The sequence below is a fragment of the Aedes aegypti genome, chromosome 3 (assembly GCF_002204515.2).
Source record: "Aedes aegypti strain LVP_AGWG chromosome 3, AaegL5.0 Primary Assembly, whole genome shotgun sequence".
NCBI lineage: Eukaryota > Metazoa > Arthropoda > Insecta > Diptera > Culicidae > Aedes > Aedes aegypti.
Window position 1 is genome coordinate 167,612,335 of NC_035109.1, and position 15,058 is coordinate 167,627,392.

A 15,058-nucleotide genomic window follows, 5' to 3' on the forward strand; every position below is an offset into this window, starting at 1 on the left:
TTTGCAAATATAAACCTTTTGGTATCTTCCTTCACATGACAGACGTCCTTAGCGTAAGAAGAACCGCCGAAAATCATGCATTTAGCATTGACGGCACTGAGCGGGGTTCTGAAAATTTCCTCCAGGTTTCCGGAATTGTTCCCATGTCACATCGCATATAAGTTTTGCTTTTTCTCAACCTTTAATATTATTTGGATCATTTTTGTTAGGTTGTACTTAATAATATTCTTGAGAAAGCCCTTTCCGACGAATGCAAGATTGGGTTCTCTTTTTCATAATGATTACTTGGACTGGGGAAAATCCAAGTAAATCATTTATTCCATTTTTGATCTCTTCAGCATTGGCGTAGCTAGGATTTTTTTATGGAGGGGGGCTATCAAATTCTTGTTTTATTAAGTAACTAGAAGTCAGGGCAAACTTTATCTTGCCAACAAGTATGCTTTCAAAAGACACTACGAAAAAGTCACATGCATAGTGACGTATTAGTTTACTCCCGTTTATTTTATTCAATAATTTCGGAGACATTCCATGACTTTTCCTTTCCACTAACACGTAAGAACTCTTGATGAATGCATCAGTAAAAGAAAAACACGTGAGTTCATTAGCTTGTTCTCAAGTCATTTCATGACATACAAACACCATTTCATTTTTATTTATGTATATAGATATCGATCCCAATAATCACGATTTGCATAAATATCATAAATTGCTTACAATTTATTTGTTTGTGATTTTATCTCATATCGCTGCTTATAAGTGATATTTGTAAACTTCAAGACGAGATATATTCATTTTTTGTCTGAACCAATAAAAAATAGTTCAAGAATTCTTCCAATGAACTCACGAGGAATATACCTTGTGATTATTCCATGAATATTTGAGGTATTCACTCATGTGCTTTTAAGAGATTCACCCGAAAATTCATACGAGGATTTCTTCATGAATTATTTCCAAATTTTTTCAGTGCTTCTTTCTGAGATTCCCACGGAAAATCATTCCCAAGTATGGAATTCATCAGATTGTTTCTTAAGCTTCTATTGGTCTTCTGATTTATTAGAAAATTTCTCAAAGAATCTCTAGCAAATTGCTAAAAAGTATCTCTCGAATAATTTTACCAAAGAAGGCTTGAGAAATTATTTTTTAGAAATCTACGTACTTATCACATATAAATTTCTTGAAGGAACAGTATAAGAAACTCTAGGAGTATCACCAAAACTGTCTTCAAGATCATCAAGTAAGGATTCTTTCCGCAAGTTCTTCAGGAAGTTCACCAAGAGTTTTTCCAATTTTGCTTTTGAGGTTTTTCTCAGTGTTTCTCTTCAGATTTCTTCAAAAAATCTTTCAGAAAATCTCTAGAAAATTCTTCAGGGATAGAAAAAGTCGCAGCAAAAACTATTCAGGATTTCCTGCCAAAAAATAAATCATTCTTTCAGATATTACTCTAATGATTCCTCCTAATGTTCCACATGATATTCATGAGCAACTAAACAAGATTAAGTTAGGAAATGTTCTTAGCGATTTTTAGAGAAGTTGTCTGCAGATCTGTTTGCATTTCTTTGGCTAACAACTTTCTTCTCCAAAAGTCGTTTTGATCTTGCTCCCCGCATTCCTTAAAACTTTCTCGAAAACAATATTTTATAATTTCTTCAAAAATGCCTACCTAGAAATATAAAAAAGAAAAATCAAACATTCCTCAAAGGGATTATTAAAAAAATATCACGAAAGATTCATCCAAGTATTTTCCAGAGATTTTTTTTCTTTTACCAGCGCTAGCGATTTTTCTGGGGATTAAAACATAAATTAGCAGGTTTACTATAGAACTTTCCAATTTCTTCTTAAACTGCTCATAGAAATTACTGAAGATATATCTCACATTAAAATAAAAGCGGTTTTTGTAGGATCTACTACAAACAGTCTTGACCTTTTCTTTCTATTTTGTAAAAAAAATGAATAGCGTTAACACCCATGGAATTTTCACTAATGGTTTTGGATCTAACATCTTAGAAAATGTTTTGCAGAATCTCCGAAGTAACATGATACTAATAAACAAATTAGTGTAGAAGACTTTTTTTAATTATTGTGGTAGAACTGTGCTGCCCGTTAAGGCATAACTGTCCCATATGGAAAAAGTAGGCATTGAGAAAATAACACTCAAAATTTTAAGTTTGCCTTCTCATACAAATGTTCATAATTTTCTAGAACATTTTCGTATGACATATTCATTTAGCATAACAACACAGAATACTTATTTTGTTTCTATTGATCAGCAAAAAAAAAATGAACTTGAACATTATTCAAGTTTTGCTGCTGCTATTGGGATTCAAAGTTCAAATAGAGTCTGTTATGCCTTTATTTTTAAATATGGGGCTACACAGACTACATATTTTTCCACAATATTTTCAAACAAAGTGTTGTGATGTTCATATGTATAGTTAAGTATATTGTAAAACATTAATGTTGCAATGAAAAAAGGTGTTGGTTCGAAAATCAATATGGGACAGTTATGCTTTTATGGGCAGTATGGAAGTTGTAGAACTGGAACTACGGTAGAACTGTGGTAGGAGCTGTAGTAGAACAGTGCAAAAATATTGGTAGTATTTTTGAGAAGTTGTCAAAGTTGTCTTATAGTCATTGTCAAGTTCGTAATATCAAATTTTTGTTGTCCGGAATTAGGCATCGTGGTGACATACCGTAAGCGTAACATTGCTTTGTGCCATTGTACGCACGGTACATTCAATCCGTACTACCTCTGTGATATATAAGCCACACTCGACACAGCATCACATCACTTGTAAATTTGTATCCCTCTTGCTTGTACATTATCGTTCGTTCCCCACCGAGCGGGCACGCTGCCACTGGTAATAAATTAGTAATCGAAAGTGCGTTTGAGTCGTTGTCCGTTCATCAAGTAAAAATTATCACAACGTAGGGAAAGACATCCTGGCCGCAACAGACAATTTTGTAAAACTCCTAGAGTTTATTTTTTATCTTCATATTCTTGAAAGTGTTCCCTTTTGGGAGTATGAAAAGATTTTTGTACGAAATTCTTCAAGAAAGATACCAAAGAAGGATAAACATTTGGTGAAACAGGTGTAAACAACGGATGGATAACGTAACAACGATGACTATTTATGCTCTCTTTGTAGAGGTAAATAATCACAGGGTAACTAAAACATCACTAATGAATAAAATAAACCCATTTTTTAGGAAGTTCCACCAAAATCCCCTTTAGAAATTACCCTTGAAATCGAGCAGCATTTTTCCCATGACTTATGGATTCCTCAGAATTCAACCAGAAAGTATCAAGGATTCGTGCTCTGGAATTGCACAAGACTTCAATCAATATAGAATTCTGCCAATAATCGATCAAACTATTTCTAAAGGAATGTTTTAGGGAACATCTTTACAGATTTCTTTATGAATATCTTAATTAATCTCTTTCCCAGTTATTTTGCTAAATGTTTTTCCACAGAATCCTTTACTAGTATGCTAATTTCAGAAACAAAAGTATTCCCTTTTCAAAGATTTGAAAGCAAGAGACATTTTGAAAGATTTTGTAGATAATTCTTGTATAATCCATAGAAGCAGAATTTCCTCAAAAAACCATAGAAGAATTTCTGACGCAATTTGTAATGCATTTTTGAAATATTTCTGATGGACTTTTGTTGAACTTCGCGAAAGAATTTGTAATATAATTTTTGGGAACACGATTTGTAGTTATTCAAAAACAAATTTCTATTGAATTTTCAGAAAAAAAAAACTCAGTTTAAGAATTGACAAGTAATAATTTTTTGAAGAAATTTCAAAGAAAAGCTTCGAAGTATTGAAAGGTAGTATTTTTTCACTGGAATCCGAGTACATACTCCGGAATCATGTTATGAAAAAAATGAATATAGGAGGAATGGTTGTTCTGGAAGATCACGTTGAGAGTTTCAATTAACCTCACAATATTTATTATTCTTCAAGGAATCTCGAACGGTAGCTCCAAAAATTTTGTCACACGCATCGGTTTGAATCTGTCGAATTTAGTTTCCGGAAAAACGCGAAAGTCTCCTTTCTTTGCGATTTGAAAGAAAGCCTTGATCCCTCTAATGGAGTTCAAAACATCCTGCCTAAATCCTCCAATCCGGTACAAATGACCACGATTGGTTGCAGCCTTTGTTTCCTCACTTGAATCAAAGAGCCTGAGCCTGGGGCTGCTTCGATTTGATGTTCGGAAAATTTGTCTAGAGCATCGAACTGAGCTAATGCATGCAATTATCAACATTAGCCATTTTAGCCTTGGAAGAAATCGCGCATTCCGGAAGAATGTCATTTCTTCCTTTTTTGTATCGTTTCAAATCCAACTTTTTTGAAAGGAACTTGTGAATTCAGAGATTAACTCATGATTGCAACCATGTACAGTGAATAAACAAAAGAAGAAGTGATCTTTTAAGCTATGTTTTCCCAATACGGTGTCCAAGAAGGATTACCACCACTAGCTAACGGGTCCAACAAAACATCGAAGGCACGGGTCCAAACAAGGATTGAAAAGAGATCAATAGATATACAATAATAACACTGAAAAGTACTGCCTTGTAGCACTGCAATGTACTATTTGATTGCTTTAGGTAGTTTAAAAAACATCAAAAAGCAGAAAGAATTTGTGTATTGCGCACCGTATGATGCGCACTCGGAGAGGTTCTAGTTTATTTCGCAAGCTTGTAGTGATAGAAACAAAGATATGTTCACTCAAGCCTAAAAAATTAAACACATAATTATTAAAAGTATCTAGGTATATACCAAAACTTCGTTTGGAAAAATTTTGCGCATTTTTGGATTTCGTGTCGAATTTAACGAAACATTTCCATTTTTTGTTTCGTTTCGATTTTGATTCATTTGATTGAATTTACGTTTTAAAATACCTAAGGACCTCAACAAATTTAGTCCCAAATCCAAAATCAACACCAAATTCGAAATTTTCAAAGCAATAATTAAAAATATAACTCATTTATGATTTTTCCTGAAAATTTCATCAAAATCAAACGATTGCAAAGTTACGGAATTTAAAACTTCGGTTTTGCTTCCCCATTGTTGTAGAGGTTAACAGAACTAATTCCATTTATAATGTTATTTCGTATCGACATGGAAGAAATGCATATCGCATACCCTTAGCCGGCGATTGAGGCAAATCCACACACGCGTGCGCTCCTCCACCACGCCAAAACAAATCAATGAGAGACGAGAACCGATGGATGCAGCATCGCCCGCCGGCCGTTTGGTAGCGCAGCAGCGTTTGCCACTAGGTACAAGCACTGCTGTAGGTATAGGTAACTGGACCAACGACCGGAACATTGACCGTGACAGTGAACGCGGCGCGGCGTGTGATGCGCGGAGTTGTTTTCAGCTTTTATAGCTTTACATGGACAACACTCACGGGGTGCACCGCGCTCGGTGCGGAGCTTTGTTTCGCGTTCGTCTCTTGAGTAATCCCGAACGGTGCGCGAGAAAGAGACCCTTCCGAATGAAAGTGCAAGTGCAAACGTTATCTTCGGTGGAATTTTCGCAGCCTCCAGAGCACATTTCCCACCGGTAGATTGTTGTTATATAGTCGCAGATGAACATGTGTTACAGCAGATGGATCTACAATGTGGCGCGGTTTGACTCGAAAGCAAACGCAGAAGATACCGCAGAGCGCCTAGGTAGTGGAGCATGATAGCGTCCAAATTTTGGACATGTTCGAACAAGTATGCACAATGAACCATTGTTAGTTTGTTGGAAGCGTTTCATTCGTTGTTGAACGGTCGTAAGGTACGCTCCTAATTTGCTTCCGATCGGAGTGAAGTAATTCAGGCAAAACCCCGTGTGGCGGTTGATAATTATAACGTAGTGAGTCGTGGAAAATAATAAATTGTTCGTAGATAAGAGGTGATAATTGTGATAAAGATTACTTGTTGGAATATCAAGTGCAAACAGCGAGATTCATTGGCGTGAACCAGTGTGTAGTGAGTGACTCAATCGTACTGTAAATTATATTAATCAAAGATTGAAGTGTTCCAATGCCACGTAGTTATGTATTACATGAAAAGAACAATTTTTGAAGTGATCGAACAATCATAAGGAAGCCAACCAAATCCGATAATAGACGAGACAATTCATAATTTTTTTTATGAAACTTGCAAGCGTTTTATGCGTTTAAAATTATTTCACTATAATATTATCAGCTTCATAAAACTTGTATAACGTTCTAAGAACTGTACAACGTTGGTTACTAAACTGAAAATCTTAGATCAACGCAACCTGATTCAGTTTTAAGCTTATGATTGAAACATCCTGAATTGTAGTTATATTTGGGTGTACTATTGATGCTTAATTTTAACAACGCCGAATTTTAACAAATTCAAGAGAGATCTTGTCCAAGGCAAAACTTTCATTTCTTCTGGCATTACGTTCTCAAACATTGTTTTCTATGGGCAGTTACCTTCTAAAAGCTCTTCAACAGACCAAATTTTACATCATAAATTAACGTACAAGGAACCCAAATAATTGAAAAATTCACATTATTGATAGTTGATTCATTTAGTATATGATGATTAGGAGCATGTTGAATATACGCGGCGAAATGATCTCCCTGTTATTCTATGTAAATATTTGAAATTTTTATTGTGTATGAACAGTTTTGGGGCCCAGATAGCCGTAGCGGTAAACGCGCAGCTATTCAGCAAGACCAAGCTGAGGGTCGTGGGTTCAAATCCCACCAGTCGAGGATCTTTTCAGGTTGGAAATTTTCTCGACTTCCCTGGGCATAGAGTATCTTCGTACCTGCCACACGATATACGCATGCAAAAATGGTCATTGGCATAGTAAGCTCTCAGTTAATAACTGTGGAAGTGCTCATAAGAACACTAAGCTGAGAAGCAGGCTTTGTCCCAGTAGGGACGTAACGCCAGAAAGAAGAAGAATGAACAGTGTGACGGTATTAAAAATAATTTTGCTTTAATTTCCTTCAAACTTTAACTATTTCTTAGCTTCAAAATGCTATATACGCAAGGTGATGGAAGAAACGCAAAGTAACGAATTCAGAGTTCTAACTTGTTAGTTAGCAGCCTTCTCGCCGAATTCCGCAATTTTTTGTTTTGAAGGCTGGAGAATATGTATGGCAATCACAGGAGATTCCATTTTTTGCTTTTAATTGTGTTAGAACCGAATCAACACCGAAAATTAAAAAAAAAATCTTAAGGTGATTATAAAACGAAGCCACACCTCAAATTTTCAAAAGCACAAGACTTGAGAACCAAACAGCGCTCCACCTTGCAAATTTATCCCATTGGTTACCACTAGCAAGCAAGCAATTTGATTGATTTTCAACGCGAACTGTTGGCAGATTCTCCAGTCTTGTGCTCTTGAAAATTCAAAGTTTGGCTTCGTTTTATAATATTGAACTTGAACGTTTTGCTAAATTAACTGTCACTCTAGTATTTAAAAATATATGAAAAACTTGTATTGAAATATTACTAAATTTACACATTTAGAGAACATTTTCAGTGAAAACTTAATATTGGTTTTATCAACTGAATTTTAGATATTTTACGGTTGAAACATTTTTTCCTGAAATTGTTGATAATTATCAGACATTGACTCCAATGTTTTAACATTAAATAATTCATTGGTAAATCCAGGGAGGCAGCTTAAAATTCTCGACCTTTTACTTTGGGTTTCGCCCAAAAGCTCCTCCTCAAAAATTTCTTATTTTTTTTTAATTTCCCAAAACAAGTCTAACAACAATTTATTTATAGATTCCTGCCTGCTCTAGCGATTCCTTCCTCTAGCTAGTTTCTCTACTTAAACTAGCATAGCAATAATTCAAAATTATATCGAGTGAATCTTCTGCAAATAATCTAAAATCATACAACTTTCCAATGCTAAAGAAATATTTCAAATTATCAATCGGTCAATACCCGGAAATTCTTTCAAAGTTTTACGTTATCATGAGTGTATGTTGTCCTATAATTTCCACAAGATATCAACACATTTTTTTATAGAAATTTATTTTGAAAAAATCTTTTAGGATATTTTTTTTTTTTTTTTGAATATAAGTATTACAAACTATTCGTGATTCATTCATGAAATCATCCATAAATTTCCACGATTGAATGTTTTCTGTTATTTCTAATCCGCGGATTACTTCTCGACTTCCTACATGGTTTCACCTTAAAAAATAGTAAATAATTAAAAGAATTGGCAAAATCCTGCCAATATGTCTTCATGATGTTTGAAGTAATCTTCAATATGCATGGAAGTTTGTTTTATTAATGTGGTGAAAAACTTAGCTAAATTACCAGTGACCTTACAGCATTACAGAAGGAACCTACCAAATTACGGAAGATATTTGAATCCTGTTTTATAAATCGTGCCAACTAGGACAGAACCTTCTTCTAAGCTCAATGTTCTAGGGAAGTGCTCAGAGTTATTAACTGAGAGGTTTCTCTTCCAAACTTGCCATTTTTGCATTTGCAAGAAATCGAACCCAGACTTTGCTTCGATTCGGCGGACATTACCACTAAAGAAGGCCCTTATTTTGCGAATTATTGGCGAACCAATAGCCAAGGTTTTTTTTACCTAATTTTTATACCGTGTACCCCCGCTAATTTGAACGGTACCTCATGCAAATTATCGGGGTTCATTTTTAATTTGAACTTCTAGTCACCCTACGAACAACAGAACATCGTACTTCTGATTACCCTTTTGGATGTTTTGTTTTGATTCTGCGTTCCGTTCCACAGCGTTCCATTTCACTTTACTCCGTTCCATGAGCTGAATGACGTTTGAACCATTTTTAATCTGAACGATGTGCAAATTAGCGGGGTACAAATTAAAAAGTATTCAGATTAAATGTGGTCAAACCAACGGGGGTACCCGGTATTCTTCTTTAAGAATTTTTAAAGATTGTTTTAAAAAGTGTTTTAGGAGATCTTAAAAGTTATCGACAACTTTTTTTATATTTCGCCGAAATGTCTCAAGGACTATATGAATGGTGTTCTAATATTGTGGTAATGTCATCTCGTCTTACCTTTTATTGCAATACTATGGACATTTCTTACGGAGGGGTAACCGCAATAATAGCATCTGTAGACTACCGAATAAGACAGAGGGAATTAAGATTTAAGAAATAATAACGCTGTTTTAGCTTTTCATAGAATTGTATTTAAAAAAATGCGTTATTCAAGCAATTTTCAGAATATTTCACATAGATTCGAGATAAAAACAAAACTATACCCTATCTTGACTGTTACACACTACTGCAATAAAGGGATTGATTTTCCTAAATACATTCCACCGAGTATTTCTTAGTGAATTTTGATATAGTTTCCATAAAAAAAAATCCTTAACTTTTTTTTTTTTTTGAGTTTTTCCAGAAACTTATTTAATATTATTGTCTATCAATATCATTCTAAATACCAAGGTTAAAAAAAAACCTCCATTTATTGCTAACAAATTCTGCTGAGATATCGTCCAAAATTTCTACATTTACAAACTTCTACCAGGCAGTTATCTAGGAATTCTGCCTTGGTTTTGCGCCAAAATATTATTTCAGAACATTAATATAAAATTCTCAGACAAATTTTAATCGATCTTATTCTGACAGTAGCTGAAGTACTATTCTGTTAAAAATTGCTAAAATATTTTATCTTGATATATTTTAAGAAATTTTTCTCTTATTTTAGAATACCAGAATGCATATTCAGCAATTTTCAGAAACATTTCTAAGGAACATAATTCTCGATGGAACTGAAGACTGATTCCCAGATTCACACTTATCACACTGATCTAATATTCTTTCTATGATAACTGTGGAGATGCAGAAGATTTTTTGGTTCCTAGTACCAATGGTGCTCTAACTAACATTCTTTCCCTTCCTTGAACACCGTATGAACGAGGCCGGCGACATCTTAGGGCCGATTTCTTCACCTCCGCTCAGGCCATAAACCTAGTTTAATCATATGGGTAGACGTGATTTACGGCTTAAGCGAGTGTAAATAAATCGGCCCTTATAAGCGGTTTCTTCACCACCGCTTAGACCTTAAACCTGGTTTGATCGTATGGGTAAACCTGGAATCGAACCAAGGACCTTGCGATCGTTAGGCCCGTGCGTACACCACACACCTATCGACGCCTTGATGTGAGTTGATGCTTAAACGATACATAAAGCGTTCGTATTGGAATAATAGTTCCACCATTCATAAGGCAAAATTTTTTGAATTTCGATAGTCTAGTTCACAGCGTGTATGCTCACGCTTATGGTCAGAATTCTTTTATTGATTTCTCCATGAATCTTACCTTTTTTTAGTGAAAGTTTAGTGTTTTGCTGCTAGACATTCTTTCATATTCCTCTTTTTATATTATTTTTTCAATTCTTAAAATAAGAATAATTCAAGGTTTTCTTATGCATTGGTTTTGTAAATTTTCCCTAAGGATCGCTTGAGATTTCAATTAAATTGTTGCTTTCAGATAAATTTAGCATATTTTAGAAAACTATTAAACTTGTCACATTAATCTGACAACGAAAATTTAGCGACAAGCAACTGTTTGGCAATAGTGTTCTAAAAGTTAAATATCATACAATTCGAACGGTCGGAAAACAAAACGTCGAATGCTAAAACCAATAATGGGACAAAACGTCGAAAGGACAAAATGTCGAATTACACTGCGGAACACTTTTTTTTTGTCTCAAACACCAAAATACCGCTATTTACTTATTTTAGGGTTGCTGGATCCGTTGCCGTTCCCATAAATATCATAGCACGTTGCCTGATGGAAATGTAGAATTTCTCGATTTAAGTTATCTTGCATGCAAGTTTACCAGCTTATGGAAACTGCAATCATGTTGAAAAAGTCAATCTAATTGTATAATTTTAAGCAAATTCTATCTCAAATTAAAGTTTAAGTTTTATTTTCTAGGCTTAATGTATTAGATCACTAAAAAGTTTGATATATCTTAGTTTAAATGCCATGTTAACATTAATAAAAACGATGTTTTATTCAACTTTTACGACGTGTAACAGACAACTGTGACGTGCTGGAACATTTATGAAAACGGCATCAGTTTCTAGAATCTCAATTTAACTAGAAACACATAATTTAGTCCTTGAGCCGGAAATTTTTTAATTTTTGTTACGCAGTGTTTTTTTTTATTATTTCGGAAGGGAATCATTATTTCTAGGACTTTCGTTTCCTCCTAATTTGCTCCTTTCGACGTTTTGTTCTTTCGAGTTTCTGCATTCGACGTTTTGTCACCCAACCGATTCGGTGTTATAAGAAATTTGACAAAGTTACTCATCAATAAAATAGTATTTTGCGTAAAGTTCGTTTAAACTTTATAATATAAGCTTGTTACAACTTGCAAAATATTGCTGATCATATATTGCTGTGTGCGTTTGAAATGCAAATATCAAATGCGGGAACACCAAACGCGGTAAGATTTTACAACAAAGAAGGCGAAGTAAACGAATGGTTTTCTTTGATAGGTTGGCTGTGTTATGGAGCATGGTTACTAAGTATCCGTTGGTTACTTTGTGTTACCGCGTTTGATGCTCAGTTAGACTGGATTTGCATCTTAAACGCAAACAGCAATACCGATAGAGATGTAATGATTTCTTTGCTTGCTTTGATCGTGCTTCGCAATCAAAAGAGAAACAACTCTGCAATGCCTGGTTTCTACAAAAAAAAAAATGTTGGAACTTATTTTGTTGTGGGAATCATTGAACCAATGAAAGATACCTCATGATAATAAATCTTCGAGCTGTTTAGTGGAATACCTGTAAGTAAATGAAATACCGAATTTAGTATTATATCATTTAACTCCAGTAGAGTTTGTATCCTTTGACAGATACGCGTATTTCGACCTCAACTGTTAGGCCGTCTTCAGCGTCAAGACTCGACTTAAAGTACACTCGTTTTACGGTACTTGCACTTTTGAGGTTTAAGATAAAGAATTCGAATTCCTTAACCCTGTATTTCCCAAAAAAAATATTTTGGATCCAAATATCGCTATCTGAAACCGATCAAAGCACGTTTTCGACAATGATAAGATTTCATTTGCGAACTAATGAATGTTGAATATTTGTCTTTCAATTTGCATCAACTTTTTACTGTAACCTTTTTTATGTTCGATGTTATTAACGAAAAAAAGTCAAACGGGGAAACTTGAAACACATCAATTCGATACCAAATTTTAGTTTCTTACAATACTAAGTAGTAGCTTGCTATCTATTGGTTTGGTTAACGATTTTGGAAAAATAATGGTAGGTACTATAGTATCCATTTCCCGGCCATTTTGCTCGTCGATTCGTGACAAAAATCTTAGCTTATCCCGGGAAATCCCGGGATCTCGGGATTTCTCAAATTTAGAATAAAACTAGTATTTTGTTTGAAACAAAAGTACAAATTCGACAATAAAAACTATTTTCAATGTTAGAAAAAAGATAATGAAACTTTCCAAGATAATATGTTAATTATAACAAATCACGTTTCATGTATTCTGATGAAGTAACTTGACAAAAATAAAAACTTGGCTTTACGAATTACGGGTTTACGAGGGATTTTTCAAATTCTCTACAACACTTATGCATGGACGTATAGTATAGATTTTAGTCATAATATGAAATCAATTAGCTTCAAACATTTGATGGCTTTCAAAATGTTCGAAGCTAATTGATTTAATAATAAGACTTTAGAATAAAGAAAAAGAGAAGGAATAAAGGAACGATTACAGATCATTGAAGATATTGTAGAAAATCATGCAAAAAGTAAATTACTGAAAATTATTTAATGAAGTTTAGGTGTACTTTCAAATTTGATTGAGGCTTATAACCCCGGCTAATGTTGAAAAGAAAAGCATTGAAACTTTGCAACTAGACAAATAAAAATATGTGTTTCTTACTTGGTAATTCCGTGCTTTTCATCAAACTCAACATACAATTCGGGATTCCCGGGATGTCAGAACAAAAATCCCGGGAAACGGGGAATCCCGAAATTTATCAAATCCCAGGATTTTTTGTCCCAGGATGTCCCGGGATGGACACCCTAGAAGGTACAGATCTGGGTATTTTCTCTCGTTCTGTGGTATAGCTGGAAAACAAATGCATGTTTCTTATTTTATCGTATAATCACAGGCATGCAAATCGTTCTCCGTAAATGGTGAGTATATGAAGTTCAATTTCTTTGCTCAAAGTTACAGTGTAGACAAAATGACTGGATAAAAGCTTCAATAACTTCAATAATAGAAGATCAGCAAAAAAAATCAAAAACATGTTTATGTCCATACTAGTATGCCCATAACTGCATAACAGTCACATTCGACATTTTTGACAAATTGGAGTTAATACCATGGAGAGTCATCAAATGATAAATACTTTCGATCAACTCAATGAAATCTGTGACATTGTTCTAGAAAATTCGAAAAAAAATACCTAGTTGTTTTGTCACATTGGTAATTATAATCGCATAACAGTCACATTGAGATTATAAATGTGCCTCGTAATGTAATAGCAATGAAATTCCTATCAAAATTATTTTCTGACTATTCACCTAGTATATGATATGAGTTGTACAAAATATCAGCCTCAAAAAAGCACTTTCGAGTTCCTGGTAATTTTTTGAAATTTTAGTTTCCTCCCATACTGCATTGAAATGCACACTTGGTATTCCATTTACTCAGTGCCTACTTTTTTCAAATGTTACAAATATGCAGTTATGGGCAGTAGTGGTCTCGGCAAACTTCGTCTTGCCATCAAGTAGGCTGTTGGAAAACGTCAAGAAATCCCCCATACAAAATGATACCTTAGTCTTCTCCCGTTTTCCCCATTATTCCGGAGACTTTCCTGAACTTTTTCCTCGTACGAACACGTCGCATCCCTTGTGGAGGACAACAGTGATAAACTTGCGTCCACTCCATTTTTATTTATATATTACCCCACATTTCACATGTACAGGGATGGTAGCGATCAGACAGCAAAATAATCATGACTAGTGACCAAAAAGTGACTTAAATAGGGAATCGAACCGGGAAAAACGGGAAAAGCAGGAAAAAGACGGGAATTTGAAAATCATTTGGGACGAATATCTTCAAAATCTAAATCTAAAACTACCAAAAACAAATGGTAGAAAGATGTTACGGTTTATGATATTGCTTTAAAGCATATGCAATTTTGGCCCAATAATTTTCATACATTAATGATTCAATTGCTTGTAGAAATAGTCTACTTTGCTACACTATACTTCTAAGCATTATTATCAATATTTGGAAATATTTTTCTTCAATTTTTCTGACTCGAAGTTTTGAATCAGAGTTTCAAAACTTCTTGCAGAAGGTTTAGACACTCAAACATATTGGATTTTAGTTATTGAATAATACATCAAAAAATCGAAATACACTTTAAAACAATTCTCTATTTATTAAAGCTTCTAATGTGTCATTAGGTATCCAATCTACTAACAATTAAATAAGTAAGGTGATATACATGCTTGAACATGGGTGGCTTTTTTCATCCTTACCGTAAACTGTCCTATAAGCGCAATTGAGAGGATTAGAAGACTGGCAGAATCCTATTGATTTTTCCTATTGATTCCGTTGAACAGTAGAATTTTTTAGTATGTTCAACTCTATACCGTACCAAATGTCACCCTCTTGCGTTTGGGCCCATTTAATTAAAAACCGGGAGAAGGCTTTAATTTCAAAATGGATATTTGTTCGCCACCCTGCTTAAAGTGACTTCAAAACTACAAGTATTTTGTCCCTAAACCTGTTGCGAGTTACACATTATTATGAGTGGCCTGAAATATGCATATTTTCGTTCCTTCCAACTCAAGGAAACGTGCCCTCGTTATAATACACTCTACATTATATTCTACACGTGGTGATGGCTTTTAATTTATCTAAAACTTATGAAAGAGCTTTGAAGATGAAACGTTTGTCGGTACCAAAAAAAAAAACAAAATATACAAATGTAAAAAGTTTTACAGTTGTAGCAGTAGTCTGCAAGTATCTGTGAGTCTCCTACTCTTGAAATAAAAAACGACC

At 34.3% G+C, this 15,058-nt stretch overlaps 1 protein-coding gene across 7 annotated transcripts in view; it reads left to right on the plus strand.

Annotated features, from left to right (window-relative positions):
- Positions 1-15,058, plus strand: part of LOC110677901 (ecdysone 20-monooxygenase) — a 119,802-nt gene that overhangs the window by 90,354 nt on the left and 14,390 nt on the right. Inside the window, exon 1 of one of the 7 annotated variants that reach the window (XM_021849811.1) lies at positions 5,216-5,285. The exons of 2 other annotated variants lie outside the window; for them this stretch is intronic. In XM_021849811.1, coding sequence (XP_021705503.1) covers positions 5,231-5,285 — 55 coding nt within the window. In that variant the 5' untranslated portion in view covers positions 5,216-5,230. Of the gene's footprint in view, positions 1-5,215; positions 5,286-5,331; positions 5,682-5,754; positions 5,985-15,058 lie in introns of those variants that run through there. 4 more of the 7 variants (XM_021849810.1, XM_021849816.1, XM_021849813.1 and 1 more) reach the window with 4 other exon arrangements.